At 40.5% G+C, this 17,960-nt stretch overlaps 1 protein-coding gene across 2 annotated transcripts in view; it reads right to left on the bottom strand.

Annotated features, from left to right (window-relative positions):
* Positions 1 to 17,960, bottom strand: part of ctnna2 (catenin (cadherin-associated protein), alpha 2) — a 337,138-nt gene that overhangs the window by 52,506 nt on the left and 266,672 nt on the right. For both annotated transcript variants that reach the window (XM_079463418.1, XM_079463419.1), the window contains one exon: positions 10,384 to 10,536. In XM_079463418.1, the coding sequence (XP_079319544.1) occupies positions 10,384 to 10,536 (153 nt within the window). The remainder of the gene's footprint in view (positions 1 to 10,383; positions 10,537 to 17,960) is intronic.

Here is a 17,960-nt window from a genome sequence, read left to right as displayed (position 1 = left end):
TGGGAAGAATGAAACCCATTGTTTTTTTTGGCCAGAATCTGTCAGTTACACTAAAAAATCCAGTACAGATCACAGTGCCCGCCTTAGTTAAGAAGACATCCAAAATATAGTTTAATTGAACTGAAACCCATCTTAAATTTGTGAAATTTGTGGTACAGTCAGCTGCTGTCCAGCCGTTTGGTGCTAGGTTCCGCCGTGACGCGTACCGTGTGCGAGAGACGCTGCAAAAGATGCAACACATGCACAAACACGTCCGTTTAGCGTGCGTTGACATAGAAAAACAATGGTCAAAAAGCGCCTCGGAATAAACACCTTCTCTTTGTCAATGCCCGGCCTGTCACGGTGCACGCACACACTCACAGCCCAAACTCTATGCAGGAATGGCAAACTCTCTGTTCAATAAACAGGTCGCACAACAACTAAACAGGCACTCGCACAAATTCTCCCAAATATGTTTTGAGGACCGCCAGGCTAAATTTCGGGAGCACATGCGACCATGTGTCCGAATTCATCAACGATGAACTGTCCCGTCCCAATCCCGTAATTAATAGTGATTTTGTTTCCGCGTGACCCGCGGGATTCCCGAAAAAATGTCAGCCTCTACTTTACTGCAGGGAAACTTGGCAATGGCTGCACAGATCACAAAATGTTACCTTAAATTTTTTCCCTGGTGGGTCTTTGCACTTACTCAGATCACACAATTCGGTATAAATAAATCTACAAACTAACATGCTGTAAGAATATATCTGGGGACACAAACGTGTTAAATAATAATTGGAAAAAATGTATAAACGATTGCATCTGTATGATGTATGATCCATATGACAAAAATATGCATTTTACAATTATGCTGGTCGCGCCACTGTTTTAGTCTTCATGGTTAAACTTTAATAACAAAAAGGCTGGAATGATGTATTTATAAAGTTTCATTTTACAGTTGAAATAGCACCTCTTAGGAGCGCAACCGTGGCAACTAGTCATTTGAACACCGTCATACTTTTAAAAAGAAGCTGATGAGATTTATAATGCGTCCCAAAAGCCCTTTCTGGATGGTTCCGGCGGTCCCGACACAACCTAATTTTAATGTTCACAGAAAGTTAAGCTTTCAGAAAGTGACAGCCGGTCCAGAAGCAGACACATTACTGTTTTCAATTCTTGAGTGCTTTTTTATTTCCTAATAACACAGTAACAAGAGAAAGAGTAATAGATCTTTTATATTTAGGGGTTGTGAGGTGACAGGATATAGAACCATATACTGTATGTAAAGTGGTAGCAGGTAGAGGTAAGAAACGTAGAGAGTCAGAGAAGGCAGAGAAGGTTTTGTGGGAGGAAATAGAAATTGCCTTTAATTTGAGACCAATGGCACTGGGGAGATGGAGCATCAGACAGCAGCCACTTGAGACTCGCCCATCTGCGAGGTAATAAATTCCACGCATATTAGCATCCAGTTGCAGCCGCACTGTCTCTAGCTCTCTTTCTCTCACACGGGCGAGCAGGCCCCCAGGTACAAGCGGTCTCTTTATGACTGTGGGAACACATTATGTAGTAAAAAGTGATTGTTGGTGCTAAAAAGCACACAGGTTTCGGTTTTATAAAGGTAGAGGCTGCGTTTACACTTTCTTTATTTGCCCGCTAGTCACACAACAAAGCTGACTGTGATTACAGATAATGTCTGCAGAGCGATGTACTGTATGTGCCTTGAAAGAACTGATGCATAGTAGTATTATTTGTAGAAACATTTGTAGCTATGAACAGTATGACGATATTTCACAATGTAATTTGAGGCCTGTAATGAACTCAACGGCGTGTTGTTTAAATAGCAAATTTTGAATTTGTAATCATATACTGCAAAGACAAACAAAGAGTCATGAAACACTTTATATAGAGAAGGTGGCAAGAAGCGGCTATTGAATCCACCAATCCTGAATTCCAGCCAGCGATCACATCCCTATCATCCTTGGCTCTCACAACCTGCAAAAAGCATTTATTGTGCCAAGCGGCACTGCCCAGTGTGACAAATTAAAAAGCTACACTGGCAACCGAAATGAAAACGTTCTTGCAACTCCTATACCAACAATGTATCTTCTAGAAGGCTCAATGTGCATTTACAAAGAATTGACATTTGAATAACATCTGATATGACATCTTCCATCACACAACATGCGCCAAAAAAAATGAAACTTTTCAGGAATGTGTATGTTTCATTTGCAATCCTGCATGTTCAAAGTACAGTAGTGTCCAATTGCATGCTTTGTGGATGCTGCTGAACATGTTGGAAACCCTATAATAGTTATCTAAAAGAAAAAACGATCTATTGTTATCGCATATTGACATCTGCACCAGCTCAGCATTAAATCTGGTCTCCCTCCGCCTGACCAACCACCCACAGGGGATCCGCCAGCTAAGCGGCCTTTACAGTGTGTTCAATTGAATATGATAAACTCATTCTGCAGGCTGGAATTCTGAATCCCTCTGTTTCTTTTCTTTCGATTGTAGATGCCCAGACTTGCGGTGAGCAGTGAAAGTTGAAATTGCACTTAGATTGCCCGATTTACAGAGATATTCAATTACCAGAGATAACCGGCCCAAACATGGACGTCTGGCGCCATCTCTGATCTAAAAATGCCTGTTTAAGAGACCTTTAAGACATCAAAGGACTAAAGCTACTTTTCTTCCACTCTGAATACTGTACATCAATAAGATGTATTTTAAGAAATGTGTAAAAACTTGACAGTTTGTTTTTTCAGATTGCCTTTTAAGAAGGTTTATATTGGGACCACAAACTAGGAAGAAGGATTTACAACTCGCATATTACTTTCTAATGACCGACAGAGTCATCAGAAATATCAGCGATTCAGCAACTGCATTATAACTAATCAGTAACCATGTACGATAATCGTGATAATGACACTTTAAAAACAGCTGACCTACTGCAACGCCATAAAGTGTCTCCTAAAAGGACGCGTTGTAACTCAAACCACAGACTTACCAATGATCTAATCGGACTATTGATTCGCTTCTGCCTGTCCATGTCTTAATCACCATTAGACGCCATTAGCACAAGTCGGTCATGACTGGGCTGTTTTGGTATGGCGATGCTGTTCACAATTAAATTAGACATTACTCACACCTGCCAGGTTCAGGTTATCTGCAAAATAACAGTTGCACACTTTTTTCAGATGTATTTTGTCATTGGAATATATTAGCATGAGCTGTTTGCGTTTCAGAAACCAATGTGCTAAATGATTCGCAAAATCACGTAAGAGGGCAAGCATGGTCAAATTGTTTCCATAGAGAGCGATCCACCACCATAAGAATTGTGTTTAAGCAAAGCAGCCTTGGTTTCTACCTCTCGTCCTAAGCGTTAAGGGGCCATGGGGCAGCCCGGCAGAACAAGTGTAAAACACCACGATGCAGAAGTGTGCGATGACAAATGATACGTACAAAAGGCGGAATCCAAAAGTAATGCCTTCCAGGAAAAGAGTCGAGGCTGATCTATCTGTTCAGAGCTCCTCTCAAATGTGGAGGCACCTCGGCGTTAGATTTCCTCGGAGGCCAATAACTCTGCTGGAGAAGGGATTACGCTGGCCCAAAGGTCTGGGTCATCATAAACAGACTTGTTCTAACAGCCATCTATCCTGAACGGGACACCATTTAATGCAGTTAAATGTGCCCTCCCTCTCTTTCTGTGGAATAATATTTACTGCCTGCCTCAGAGCGTTTTGAATGGCGAAGGCCGATTCAATATTGGTTACATTCAGGTCATTATCGATTCTGCATAATCATTAGAGAAGGCGCATCTCATCGGGAAGGTCAGTGCTTTAAATTCAAGTGCGAGGCATTTCATGAACTGGCGTGGCGCTTAAAGTCACACTTCTCAAGAGATACGGATGCAGTTTGCCCTGAATATTAAAGAAGGACGGCAGCTCCAGATTAGGGTGACCTGAAAAGACCAAACCCGGAGGAACATTTCACTACTCTCGGGAGACGAAAGGACTTCTCGGTTAGGTTTTAACTTTGTCTTGGATGTTTTTCTTAAAATTCTTGAGGACATTCTAAATGTTTATATATATATATATATATATATATATATATATATATATATATATATATATATAATATGGCAAATATTAGCAGTGTGGGATGTAATATCTGACATATAAGGGATAGTTCACCCCCACCAAAAGTGTCATAATACTTTTAATGACTCTTTCTTTTCTGGATCACAAAGGAAGATATTTTATGAAAATCCTGATTGTTTTGTATCCATACAATGGAAGTCGAGGGGGTCCAGTGTTGTTAGGTCACCAGCGTTTAAAATATTTTCTTTTGTGTTCTGCAGAGGAAAGGTTGGTAATGACATATGATGAGTAAATGCTCAAATATTTGTAATTTTGGGATGAACTATGTATTATGAAATACAAACCTGCATGTTCCTCAAAATACAGAGCTTTGGTTTATATTGAATTCATAGAAAATGTGTGTGGATGATGAACTTGAGGAACTGCAGGCAGCAAGCTGAAGTGATGGAACTTCATTTGAGGTCCTTCGCCGCTCAAGGGCAAGAAGGTCAAACTACCTCAAGTCCAATTTCTTCTTCGAGGAAAAAACAATACAAACACACACACGCTCACAGCGCTCAACACAAATCAATAAACCTCAATAACTGACCCTATACACTCAAGAAATCGCCCCAATGCAATTCTGTAAATACAAAAATCCCATTTAAGGTTAGTTTTTGGTTTCGTGATGCTTCCCAACCCGAGAAAGTGCAGGTTAATCCTCTTCATTCCAGATTACACAGATCTAAAACAGCTACTTGAGCAAATATGGTTAGCGATTGTTTTAAATGAATCGAATTTCACTTAATGTGTTTCAATTAATGAACACAAATTAAATATGCAAAGGATTATCAAAGCCATTAAGGTACTAATTAGAACAAAGCGCTTTTTATAATTCGAACAATCATGACTCTCAGTAGGTTAAATAAATTCCCATCTAAGTAATTTTACCGCGCAGCAGGTAACGTCGCCTATCCGTACCTCATTTAAGTACTGTAACTACCGTTCAGAAACTGCTCCAACTACTGATGCTCAGTTTCATTCAGCAGGTACATAAGATGAAGTTCCGCTAAGAGGCGAGAATCCCAAAAATTAAATAGTAATAAAGAATGCAAAAACAAAATTAAAATAAAAGCCGGCACAAAAGAGTGGCAAAGTGGGACGTTCAAGGAACGATCCATAAAAGATAATACCCCAATATATGCAAACAAAAGCTTTACAGGACAATAAACGTTATCAAAGGGAGGTAATACAAACAGATTACACATTAAACAAGGGATGTTGAGATGGCAAATTAATGAGATAAAGCATGGCTGCGCGAGCCGTCATCCTCAGGGGAAACGTAGGGGAGTTTTGTTACAGAGTCCCGAGAGCAGAAACCTTTTGAAGCCCAGACGTAAAGCTCTTTCTCTGGGAGACCTTCCACAGAAGTAGGTCATGGAGATGCAAGTGCTTACACATGCAAGAATTTATAATTCAAACCTTGATTCTAAAGAATCCCCATGTCAGAGAGAAACGGATTGTTTATTTTAAGCCAATATACAGCACAGGTCATGTCAGTGCTAAGTTGCTCACCGGTTGTTATTGACCTAACAAGAGTCCCTCAAACCGTAAATAACGTATTTCATAAAAATACTTGTTTATTTTAAATACATTGTGCAACATGGAAGCGTTAACAGTGTGTAGATGCAGGCATCTGATAACATTTTGGTATAGTGTTGGTAATCGTGGACTAAACTGATGAAACCTGCAGATGCAGAAACCTTGTTTGGAATCCATTTTGAACTCTTCTGCAGGCAGCGGATGTGGGGCTGTGTTTACCGACCCGAACACAGAGGCTGCTCAGATAGCAACGGAGTAAAATCTGTACAGTCAGTTGTTCTACCGCTGAAATAATTTTAGAGACATTATTTGAAAGTAGAAAAAAACTTCAAAGTGTTGCTTTAAGTACGCAAGCTTGCATTTAGGAGTAAAAATGACATGCCGTTACTATGCACACAATAGAGGAAAGCAGTGTCTGCGATCAGGCTACTAGTGATTCATTTATGTTTTCTTTAGTGGTAAAAGTTTTAATCGCTGTACTTGTGTTTGTTTAAGTCTATGTGACATAAATAAACACATAATGTGCTTAAAAAGACCGTTTGAGGAGCTGTATGTACAAGAGAAATTGCAGCACGTCTCTCGGCAGCAGCTGTCAATCATAGAAGTGGGCGGTTACACAAACGGTAAACATAGCCTCTTAAGAGGGAAATGCACAAAACTTTTATCTGAGAGATAACAGGCTGGAAAACCTTTTACCTATTATTATAACTACTGCTAAGGGAACAAAATGAAAACTTATATGATAAGCCCTTTAGGCAAATAAACGCGATGTGAAATAAAGAGTTCACATCGCAACTATAACAATGAAGAGGAACCATAATATTTGAAAAACTTTCAGAGCCATTTTATGAACAATGCAACATTGACAACACAATGTAGACATTGTAGTGACAGATGTTTCTTTTTAACCTTGAAGGGTTAAGTCCTGTGTCAGCCCATAAGGCTAACTGCAAGCGTTAGCAGGTCTTAAAGCTCAGTTTTCCTGCGCTAACTGCTAATCGTCCCTCACCAGAAAGAGCAATGATTATCGTGCCTGTGATGTCACAGGTGGAAAGCGAGCAAAAAGCGGGACAGCCAAAGTCCAGTCCTCTGGTTTTATTAACACAAGTCCATCCTCTAATGCAATCTCCGCTAATTAAGGTCACGGTACTCGCATCATAAATATTTCTGTACGCCCACACACCCTTGTGCTGCAAGCTGTGGCATCAGCGCCCTGGGCTTCGCTCTCTCTTTCTCTCTTTCTCTCTTTCAACTTCACTGTCATTCTTCTCTTTCAAGGCTTAGAGAAGAATACATCGGGTAATTAGCAGATCTTCTTGCTGCGTCAGGACAGGAAGAAGCTGTTCTCAAAGATTTTTTGTGGATCACTACATTACAATGGTTCGTTTTCTGAGTACAGACACAAAAAATATGCGTAACGCAGCAACCGGTTGAGGATAATCATTGTGAACTTTGATGAATTCATCGTGAACTTTGATCTTTGGTGCTTTGTAACTGACCCAGAGCCGTGCCGTTGAGTGGCGGCTTTGACATTTAACACATTTTTTCACCAAAAGGGTGAGTTCACACCGTTCCGTTGCAGATTTCACTTCAGATTGCTATCTTTAGTAATAAGGGCTGTTGTGTGAAAATGCTTAGGTTGAAACCGACACCAAGGCACAGTTCTATCAAACACTGTGAATTGGCAGGGGCTGTAACGCTTTACGGATCTTTTTCTTTTCCACTTACAACACTAAATGAGCGCATTAAAGTCAACTTTAAATCTTAATTGTCCCTGATCTTATTCTACATAGTTCAGTGAACGTTATTTCAAAGATACCCTTTCCTTGCAGTCTAACAATCTCTGAACTGCTCTTTTTCTAGCTTATTTCATAATCCCCCCACTTTTCTGACCCGCCCCCTTGAACCACCTGACTGCATTTACAGATTTGTACAATTGCTATGACAATTTTTTCAATACCTGTAAGAATTTACATAAACTCTTAACACAGTTATTACAACATTTGGCATTTAAAGTTGTCGTTTCAGTAACAAGGACGACTTCAGTTCTGACACTTACAGGATGTTCGTTTGAATACAATGGGTTTTAATATAACAAAAGCTTAAAATTGGTTTCTAAATTCATGACACCTCAAAGTTATTACAGAACAAATACATATTGAAAATGTCTCTTCAGGTTTATATAGCTCTAATAATATTTGTAAGTTTGGAAACAATATGTTTTTATATTAATATCACATTCACTATTTATCTTTACACAAAATGATAGATTTTTATACAGATTTGGAACTTGAGGAAATAAGGACAAACTTTTCATTTTTGGGTGAACTCTTCCTTTAAGTTTGGAAAATATTCTTCACTTTTACGGCGTGTCATTTGTGTTTCTGCTGACATGTTAGACTCGTCGAACAAAAAGAGCAATCCTAAAAGGATCAAACCGCCACGATGTATAAACTAATTTGTAAGTCTTGTTTATAACAGAGTAAGTGCCGCAGGTGTGGATGATGCTCTATACTCAACAAAAATGCAATAAATATATGTAAATAGCAGAGCAAATTGATTGTATTTTCCAGAAAATAAGATTCACAGGTCAGAGTCAATGTTGTAGTGGAAAAAAAAAAGTTTCCAAAGCTACTGTAAAACTCTACCTTTTATTATATGCTGACAGTAGCTTCATGTGTGGGAAGGTGTGTTTGTGTGTGTTATAGGGAGAGAGAGTGTACTGTAAGAGTGTCAACAGGTTTTTTTTAATAACCCACATCTCAGCTGTTTTATAGTTCTGCAAATAATTAAATAAACCTTTCAATTGGCAACTTTTTTATAATGCAATGCATCACAGCGATGGAGAACAAAGGATGAAAGAGCAAAGAGAGAGAAATCAAAAGCCAGTACAATCATTTGTTGATCTACAAGAAAACACAGAAATCAATAACAATTGGGGTTGTGGTGGCATTCAAATAAACTACTGTGTTTTCCTACTTCTGAAAAAAATATCTTAAGAATTGTAATAATTCTTTCAGACAAATCTTGTTGAAACCAAGATAAATCAATACAAAACGTGAAGATATTACCTTTAAAAAACGGAATCAACAGTGACATAGTTACCATTTCAATGGGAAAATAGGAGAAATGTGAAATTTTCTTAACATCTCCATCCTGAAACCATGATGATGTCATTATGACCACATTTTTTATTTAATTTATTTGTGTAATGCAATAGTTTAAATTAATGACGATATAGAGGATTATAACATGGTTGGGTCTAACCTCTGCACACAGTACATTTACATTTTGTGTATTATATTATATGAAATATTTGCATATTTGCTATAAGGAGAAACTGGAAACACAATGGCAGACTAATTAAAAGTTCTTGAATTTATTGAAATATGCGTAAGGGCCACAACATGAACCTGTTTTGTAGATGAACCATAAAACATTAAGTGACTTTGTTAGAAGACCTCTGTAAAGACATGAGACCGTGCACACGTTTATGAGCCTGCATTTTTTAGCAGATGAAATCAATGTAACACCCCCTGAGATTATTGCAATACAAATCAAACATAATCCATATTCATATTCATGTTCCCGTTTCTGTTGTCACTGATTGCAAGAGAAGTGGAGAGATGTGAAAGAGAGAAAGAGAGATGTGTAAAAGCAGTACAGACATTGCGTCAGGCTAGAGCTGTGACGGGTGACCTCTATTTCATCAGGTTCCTTGACCCCAGCCGGAAACACTGACTATTGAGGAACCGACGTGAGCCGAACTGTTCTCTATTCTGAGATCATGGTTGTGAGGGAAACATTTTATTTTTATGAACTCGGGCAGCGCCACTTGCCTCAGGCCAATACACATACACACACAGTGTGTGTGATTCTGACCGAGCTATACTCTGGGGACAATGTTAAAAAAAATGTCCCTTGCAGTAAGTTAAATGTGACAACAATTCAGTTTTGGGGACTTGCAAAAAGTTTTAAGATAGAGTTTGGGTTTAGGATTACTTTGAAATAATAATAAGCATAGGTTTTAAAAAAATCTGAACTGAACAGCAACACAAACATTGATTTATGTCTCATGTATATTACATAGCAAATTATTGTGGCAACAGAAACTCAGGAAGCTTCATTGCATCGCCTGGTATTTGTGCCTTCGGTGTGGACAGAAAAATTGCCCGTCATTTGAATCTTGTTTTGTTGCGTGAGGTTGGAACCCAAAACAAACAAGAGAACAATTTCGAGAGCCCGTCAAAATGGATCCATTTTACACTAAAGTGGCCGCAGTCAGCGCTTCAGAAACCTTCTTCGCAGACCTTATTCTTGCCCTTTTGCATTTGTGACATATCTAACAACCTTCAGATGAGCGACTCTTTCCTTTTAAGTCGCTTCATTTCACTCACCATATAGCTTTTCGGAAATGTGAATGAATCGCACCTTTGAAGCCACACCATGAGATGTTCTAAAGATGTGAAAAAGCAAAAATCATCACCTGGCGGCACCCCGCTCTGTGATCCCAATCCATGTTATCAAACACATATTCATCATTACCGAACCGAGCTTCACTGCATCATTCCCCTATCAAATTGCTCCCGCTTGGGGGATGACTTCCAAAAGGCCACCTCGTGCTCTGACTGATAGTGGCCTGTGGTGGCCCAGATAAGAATCATCTGCATGCGCTGAAAGAGGTGAGGAGTTGGGTGGATGGGCGTTATGTGTAACTCACCTCGACCAGCTTGTTGGCGTGCTCGCGGAAGACCTGCGCATACTCTTTCACTTCCTTCTCGTTCCCGCTCTTGGCGGCTTCTATCAGCACCAGCAGGGGTACGTTGGTTTCCAGGAAAGAGTCAGATATGTGGTCCATCACAGCCTTCCTTAGCTGAAGGAAAGAGAAATAGAAAGCTGAAGTCAGCAGGAACATGAAAATGCAATGAATTATACAAATGTCAAGCACTTGAATAGCTATGGTGACATTTGAAAGAGGTGAGCTTCAAGTATCACTTATAAGCTTACATATGCTAAAGACCCGTTCTGTCCCATTATATTGTAAGAACTATTTTTTCATTCTTTTTAGGTTAAAGATTGCTTGATGACCCCAGTTTTCTGTCCTGTGTTGTCTATGCTGTGGTGGTTTGAGGAGGAGCAACATTTGCATCATGGACAGCATCTGATTGGACAAAAACACGTTGCTGTGCAAGATGAGTCATCTCATCAGTACTTTTTGTTTGTTTTTTAGATTAAAATGTATAATTTAATAATCTTTTTAAGTACGCTAGTATATATGGGTTAAAAGTCACAGACAATGACAAAATGTTCATTTTTAATAGTTATAAATAAATAGATGGAGTGCAACACAAGTGTATTGACCCTCCCATACAATGCACATTGCGAATGTATATACTTATTCCACACCAGATTGATATAATCCAGATTAATCGGTTCCATTATTTAAAACTAATGCAATGGGAATTTAACTCTCTGCCAAAATTTGTATGGCCCCCTGAAAATTCTAAATATAGCATATGAAAGAACCTGCTAAAAATAAATAAATATGTACATGAAATATATAAAGTATATTTTGTATCTTTGTGTTTTACGCTCTCAAATGTGGGTAGGTTTTTCAAAAATGCAACATGAACAAAGAAAATTGCATTTTATTTAAAATGTTCACGCAGAGATTCAGAACCGTGATCAACAAAGCATTTTCTGCTTTTGGATGTATAGACACATACTGAAGCAGCGCCCCCTATATACACCAGTGGAAACATAGATTGCGGAAAATTTCCATCGATTGCAGGGAAGCATTATGTACGTAAAAGACATATGACGTTGTCAAGGGCAGGGAGTTCAAACACAGAAGAGAAGTGCCGCACAACCAAAGACCATTGATGACCATTTGTACACACTGACCACACCTATTTAAGAATGTCTTTGGTGAGAACGACCAATATCACATAAAACATGAGACACTGCAACGATAAATGCGACAAGAAATGTTGACGAAGCAAGAGATAATTAATTCAAACCTACAGTCCCTGGATAGAAAGAAAAGGCTAACAAGTAAAGGTAAGCAACTCAAGATTAAGTGCCTTGCTTAGGGGCAAAACAGTGATGTCGCATGGCTCTCTCCATGCGGGATGAAGCCAGCCTACCTGCAACCAGCCCTGATCTTAAACCACTATGCCACGTCACCAAAATAGACAGGCATGCATTTCGCTTCAAATTAAAACAGGCTGGATTATGTTTATGGATCATTTTCAGAAAGTAGCACAGTGTTTCCTGTGACACATTTGCCCTAACGGATGATGGGAAACACTCCTCTAACAAGCAATAATTATCATTCAGTCAGGCACGGACATATCTTAACCAATTAAAAGGCTTAAAGTGGTAGGCCTTGGCGGGCCGACAGTAATGATGAATTATGGCTAAAAATCGCATAATCCATCATTGGCTTTGAATTACACACTTTTCCAATTAGAAGAGTGAATGGAATCTGAAAAAGCGGTGCAAAAAAACTTGACAAAGTGAATTTAATAAAAACAAGCTACAGGATTGAAGGATACGGTCTCTTTACGTGTAGGTACAATCTGGCCGGCTTGAAAAGAAGTTCAAGGCCAGGTGACGTCATCTTTTCAATCAATGTTCAGCACTCAGTGGAGTTATTGGCCACCTGAGCATGAAATTCAGAAAACAGAGCACACTCTGTAGGTAATGATCCTTTTCCCTGTGTGCCGACGATTTAATTGAAATGTTTTAATGAACCCTGCCGCTCTGTCTCTAATAACCTTTGGTAAAGGATGGGTGCTTGTCTTCCTAATGGTTTGGGTGCAACCCTGAGACAAATGAAATAATATACAGTGAAGAATGCACATGTATGTTTCGGCAAGGTATTGTGCTGAAAAACAGAAACACTGAGTGTACATGAGTCACGTTGTGTGAACTACATGGTTATGAAAAATAGTCTTGCGCTAGTATTTGAATACATTATATGCTTAAGCCGGGATTCAGTTTGACAGAACTGCGGTTCCCCCACCCACTCATGAAATTAATTTTACAGTTCTCACGGAGCTTAACATGGGCATGGAGTCATTTCTCGATGCTTTCTTTTTTTCTTGATGAAGAATATTTAAGCGATGATTATTTTCTTTTGGCTGCGACCATGCACGGTATAATGAGGTCAGTTCCTTTTGGTCTTTATCATTCTTATTATGCCAGACTTATTTCTGTTTTCTGGAATAATTCAAATTTCTGGTTGTCAACAAAACTAAATTATTAAACAAAGCCTGTGTGCAGATTTTTTATGATGCATGTTGCAAGTATGCCTGCATGTAATATACAGAGGAAAATAGCATTGCTATATATTTACAAGTATATACAAATACGTAAAGTTTATAGGATTCATTTTTACATTTCTGACTTTTGATAGCAGACACCTGATGCATTCTTAGAATCGTTTGAGATAAGTTAGAATCTGAGAAAAATCTATTTTAAAAACAATTCCCTTTCTGTCGGTCTCTCGACGTTGTGTCGAACCGACAGATGGGGTTCGGCCCTGAGAACCTATCATCTTCTGACTATTTTGAAAAGGCCAATGAAATTGGCGAATGAAATTTGCATGGCGTGCTCATTCATTCACCTTTTGTTCTTCGCAGCCTTCGCATCTGATGACATTCTACGAATTGCCGAATTCTACGACGCGGTGCAGCGGAGATTCCCCTGGGCGTCCTGGCAGTTCCAGTGGTGTTTTTCTTAAGGAATTTCTTCAGCGTGGCATTGCCCACTGATCTCTTGGGTGCGGTACACTCATCAAGGATGGGGACGGTCACGGTGGCTGTGTTCTCTCAAGATCCAGCCACCACCTCGTCTCAATCCCGTTCTGTGACCGCAGCGACTTCGGCCCTGCCATCAGCGACGGCGAGCAACGAGGGTGATGTGGGGATTATCGTGAGCATTAATCCGTCAGCCAGCCGGCTCACGGACCACTCGCGCCCCGTCTCGCTTGTTTAGCAGTTCCCCGAAGATGGTCCTAAGCCGTCTTATTCCTCAGAGGTGAGGTGTCCCTGCAACATCGGAGCGCGACCTGCTGGCATCAGACTCTGGCGATTCCCTGAAGCTCCCTCCCTCGGGAGGTCGAGCACAGGTGAGAGCAGACGTCAAGGTGTCAGCCATGCTCGCTCGGACCGCCGTGAGTGTCGGGTTGCGGTGCACCGCAGCCCTGGCGCTCAAGGCTGGGTACTTCGCACATTGGGTCCGGGCGCGACTCCAAGCCGTGCCCGGCTCAAGTGCCGAGTTTTACCGAGGCGCATAAGGAGTTTAGTAAGACCTGGAGCGCCCCCTTCGGCGCGCTTCCGTCTAGCTGACTCTATCGCCCTCTCTTCCCTCGGGGCGGGGAGGCAGCTAGGGACTATGTCAATGCACCCTGGGTGGAGCATGCAGTCGCGGGTATCCACAGACGCGGCCACCTGGGGAGCTTGACCTAGACTCATCGTCCAGTGCATGTAAGGTCTTGACATCTCTGGTGTTGAGGCTGGCAGTGCCGTGGGCCAAGCTGCCACCACTCTTATGCCATGGCCATCCTGCAGGCCAGGGCGCTAAAGAGAGCCCCACGGGGTAAGACCGACCCAAGTAGTGCTGCCACCGACTGGCCCTCCGGGGACCGCGTTGGCAGCGCAGGCTGTCGTCATGAGATGGTTCCCCTCGTTGCAACCCATGACCTCCCCAAGGTGGACATCCACCTTGCGGCATTCCGCTCATACCTCCCATGAGTTCTCCCCTATTTGGTGAGACCATGTTGGTGTCTCCACTTTATTCCCCCCTATGGTGGGAAGTGGTCACGTCCACATTGAGGGAACAGCGCTTACCCAGTAGCCCTAGGGTACCGGACGGCTTCTCGCTTAGAGAAACAAGGCTTCCGTCTGTGGTGGCCGAGGGCAGGGGCTACTCATCTTTGCCAAAAGCTCTGGGAGCCCCTGCCTGCCCACTGGAAGGTTACACATTTCGCGATAGTGCTCACGTGTGGCTCGCCCAGGCCGGTCAACGTCGCTTCGCTAGAGATTGTGACGCGGCCTAGTGCTGTGGCGTTTTCAATAGGAACCCCATCTGTCGGTTCGACACAGCGCCAAGAGACCGACAGAAAGGGAACGTCTCGGTTACGTATGTAACCTCTGTTCCCTGATGGAGGGAACGAGACGTTGTGTCCCTCATGCCACAACACTAGCCGTCCGCTGCAGCAATCGTGAGATGCTCTCAGGCTCCTCAGCACAAAAGGTGAATGAATGATTACGCCGGCTCCCATTTTATACCCGGATATCCGGGGGCGGAGCCCGGCATGCAAATTTAATTCGCCAATTTCATTGGCCTTTTCAAAATAGTCAGAAGATGATAGGTTCTCAGGGGCGAACCCCATCTGTCGGTTCAACACAAAATCCAGTTAAATTCCGACAAACACAGTTGGCCTACTTCTTGTCACTGTTTCGGGGCATGGCTATTGGAATACAACAAGTACTGTAACCCACAGTGAACCTCTTCACGTCTAATGTCTTTTTTAAAGCAGGAACTGTTATAGTCATATAGAACGGCCGAGTGCTCGCAAACAAGAAAAACAGGTGACAAAAATCATTCAAAAACAGAAACACTGAAGAGTGCTTTGCCTTAAATTGCTCTGAGGGAAAAACGGAAATCCTCTGATCGTACCTGCTATTTTGTCTTCCTGTTTTTCTGTTTTGCCAATTTGTCAATAATTCATTGCTGTGTTTATTTATACCACTGAAACAAATATTCACTTACAATTCAGTTTAACATAATTTGTTTTTCTTTTAAACTAATGTAAGAGATTAAAAAAATTGTGTATGTGAGGATGTTCTGTGTGAGAGAAAATGTGTGTGTGTGTGAGAGGATGCCGTGTGTGAGATTCTAGATATTTTCTCCTTCCTAAATTATTATAAAGGCCGTTGTTGTCTAAGGCCAATGTTTGCCAGCTCTTAGAAGTAAAAAATCTGACACTGAAATTGTGGATGTATGAAAGTAATGTATAATTTAATAAATATTGATTTAATTAAAATTATTTAATTTATTTTTTATTAGCTTTTGGATAGGATCAAATATTCATATTACTTAACAGCAATCATGTTTTATAAAATCCATATCTTTTTGTTTAAAACAAATAATAAAGCAAATAATTTCGAATAAATTTTTCTTAAATGAGAAACAATTGTTTATTTTTATTATTATTATTATGTCAAATCGCCAATGAAAGTTGGTGATGTTCTGTTATTTACCTTGTGTGAGACAAACCCTGACAGATGTTTTACTTCCCAATCTGAGAAAACATGACTGGTTTAGTATTCTGTTGACTTCCTCCAGTTTAGCTTTTTGGGTACTTTTTCTTTTAAACAGTGGCAGCCTTTTGCAGGTACTCTGGTACAAACATGTTTCATTCATCAAACACCTGCTATCCCGTTTAACAGCTTTGCACCATATTTCTATAAAAAAACGACTGTCTTTTCAGTGCAAAGATCAAATGTGGACTGGCACAAAACTCTCTTTTCAGTCTAATGGTGTTTCGTTTGGATTCCCTGCAGATGCAAGCACAACCTTTGGGTCAAGAGCTCCAAGTTTAGTATTTAAATGTCAAGGGCAATCTCAGGATAAACACGCCTGTGTATCTGCTGAGCATTTAGACAGCCGATACAAATCAAAATGAAGTAACAACACTCATAATTGCTATTAACAATGACACCTGGAATGAAAAGTGGGTGGGTGCATAGAGTGCGTGAGGGAGATAGAGTGCGGAGATGCTGTTTGATGTTCCTGTCGTCTCTTTAAATGAGTCTGATAACAAAATAATCACCTGTGTGGTCTTAGGCCAGGAGTAGAAAAAGGCAAAGAAATGATTTCCTCTCTACGGAGAGATGACATTTATGTTAATGCTTCAGTGTTGATTTAAAAGTTTGCACTCTCGGCTTTACCAAAACCTACATCCCTGCATGCGGTCTTAGGAAAGTGTCGTTCGGAATAAGTAATCAGAAGTTTCACATACAATGAAAATTAAATACACTGGTGTGATAGTTTCTCATTTTTGAGATGTCAATATATTGAAGATGTATGGTATGAGAGGCAATAGCAATGAAAGGTAAAATCATTCGAGTTGTGTAAAAAGTGATGGAAATGGCCTAGATTCACTAGGGGGACTCCCATTCTATAGTCATTTTATATTTGGAAACCATAAGTCCAAACATATCATATGCATAGCGATGGAGATCCCCTACAATTTAAGGTGGATCCCTCATTTAAATTTACTCCCAGGACAATTCTCTTTGCCAAGCGATGATGTCACCAGCTCCCGATGAAAGGATGCATTTGATTTTTCACTTTCTCATACAGTTAATATTTTTAAGCAAATTATGTATGTATTCATGTCATAGATACCCAAATAATGAATCGTGTTTAAAGTGATAGTTCACCCAAAAAGAAGAAGATATTCGGAAAAAAAGTTGGTAACCTACTGAATCAGAGCCGGCACCTGTACCTGTATTCTTATGTATGGACACAAAACTAATGCGAAAGTGAATGGGGGCCAGTTAACAACATTCTTCAAAATATATTTTTTTATACAGGTTTTGAAATGACAAGAGGGTGAGTGAATGGTGACATCATTTTTCGTTTTTTTTCACTTCATGATTAACTTGACAGTGTACTTGTTTGTGAAATAATATCCTAGAATTGTCCAACATGATTTGTACTTTTGTTGTTCGACTCTAAATTTCCACAGGCTTCTTAAACCATATAAGTAGTGCTAGTAATTATATTTCCTTATAACAGCTTTAACTGTAATGGGATAACTGAGAAACAAATCATGTGCAAGTCCCCGCTAACAAAACAACGGGGACCAATCGTGGATTATAGAATCGCATTACACTTGAGTCAATACACACATCTCTGAGCAGATGTAAAGGATAACACATTGTGTAAAATAAGCAGGCAGAGAAAAAGAGGGAAGCTGTTTCTTGACTGTTGATGAGAGCACCATTACATCTCGTGTGAGAGTTTATCAGCCCCTTCTGTTATCATACTCATGTTATGACACACTGAGGTTCCACTGTCCCCTGATCCCTGATCAGTGAGGGTCCGCTGAGGCCTTTATCAGTGAGGGGAAGCTGTGTACTCTCAGCCTGCGTTAATGTAATGCCCACTGACTACAGCCTCTCCTACGCTGCAATGCAGAGCTTTTTATAAGCGAAAACGGGGAGTGGCCTGTTTCTGTCTCTGTGACTCCAAACGCTTTTTGTCAATGCAAATCTATTC

This window comes from Barbatula barbatula (genome assembly GCF_947034865.1).
Source record: "Barbatula barbatula genome assembly, chromosome: 8".
Lineage (NCBI taxonomy): Eukaryota > Metazoa > Chordata > Actinopteri > Cypriniformes > Nemacheilidae > Barbatula > Barbatula barbatula.
The sequence above is the reverse complement of the archived record's forward strand: the minus strand, read 5'-3'. Positions and strand labels throughout refer to the sequence as shown.